Genomic DNA, 1,154 nt, shown 5'->3' on the forward strand with positions numbered 1-1,154 from the left:
CCCCGAGGGGACACCGGGACCCCCGTTCTGTGGGATGGGGACACTGGGAGGGGACCTCAGCTCCGGGGGGCGCCGGGACCCCCAAAAGGGGGGCAGGGCAGCGGTGCCAGCGCCACACGGGCTGTGACAGGGGCTGGGGACAAGGGACAGCCCTGTGGGGACCAGGGGACCCTCGGTGTCCCCCAGGTGTCACCTCCAGCCCCGTGCCGGGGCCGGTCCCCCTGGAGCCCTCGGGGTTCAGAGCTGCCTTTTGGGGCGTTTTTAGGATTTTTGTTATTTTTGGCAGATCCGGGTCAGTTTTTCCCCAAAGCACATTCCTGCTTTTCCCTCCATTCCTCAGTTTCCCCGCCAGGCCGGGGTGGGAATGCCAACACCTCCTCCTGCCGCTCCTCCCTGTGCTGGGAGAGGAGCGAGCCCAAAAATCCTGGGAATGCTGCAGGGCCCGGAAGGATTTACGGATTTAACTGGCATTGATTTGAGCCCCAGATCGGGGCAGCCGAGCTCTTCATCGTCATCATCGTCATCGTCATCATCGTCATCATCGTCATCATTGTCATCATCGTCATTGTCATCATTATCATCGTCATCATCATCGTCATTGTCATCATCGTCATCATCATTGTCATTGTCATCATTGTCATCATCATCATCATCATCGTCATCATCGTCATCATCGTCATCGTCATCATTATCATCGTCATCATCATCATCATCGTCATCATCATTGTCATCGTCATCATCGTCATTGTCATTGTCATTGTCATCATCGTCATCATCGTCATCATTATTGTCATCATCATTATCATCATCGTCATTGTCATCATTGTCATCATCGTCATCGTCATTGTCATTGTCATCATTGTGATCATCGTCATCATCATCATCGTCATCATCATTGTCATCGTCATCATTGTCATCGTCATTGTCATCGTCATCATCGTCATCATCGTCATCGTCATCATCATTGTCATCGTCATCATCGTCATCATCATTGTCATCGTCATCATCGTCATCATCGTCATTGTCATCATTGTCATCATCGTCATCGTCATTGTCATTATTGTGATCATCGTCATCATCATCATCGTCATCATCATTGTCATCGTCATCATCGTCATCGTCATCATCATCGTCATCATCGTCATTGTCATCAT

General features: G+C 50.3%; 1 protein-coding gene across 1 annotated transcript in view; it reads left to right on the plus strand.

Moving 5' to 3' along the window:
• LOC107199233 (leucine-rich repeat-containing protein 4) overlaps positions 1-777 on the plus strand; it is a gene marked incomplete at its 3' end in the record, with an annotated part of 5,539 nt that extends 4,762 nt beyond the window's left edge. Inside the window, exon 2 of the mRNA XM_015616572.1 lies at positions 487-777. Coding sequence (XP_015472058.1) covers positions 487-777 — 291 coding nt within the window. The remainder of the gene's footprint in view (positions 1-486) is intronic.
• Positions 778-1,154: the final 377 nt, after the last annotated feature.

Source organism: Parus major, unplaced genomic scaffold, assembly GCF_001522545.3.
Source record: "Parus major isolate Abel unplaced genomic scaffold, Parus_major1.1 Scaffold513, whole genome shotgun sequence".
Lineage (NCBI taxonomy): Eukaryota > Metazoa > Chordata > Aves > Passeriformes > Paridae > Parus > Parus major.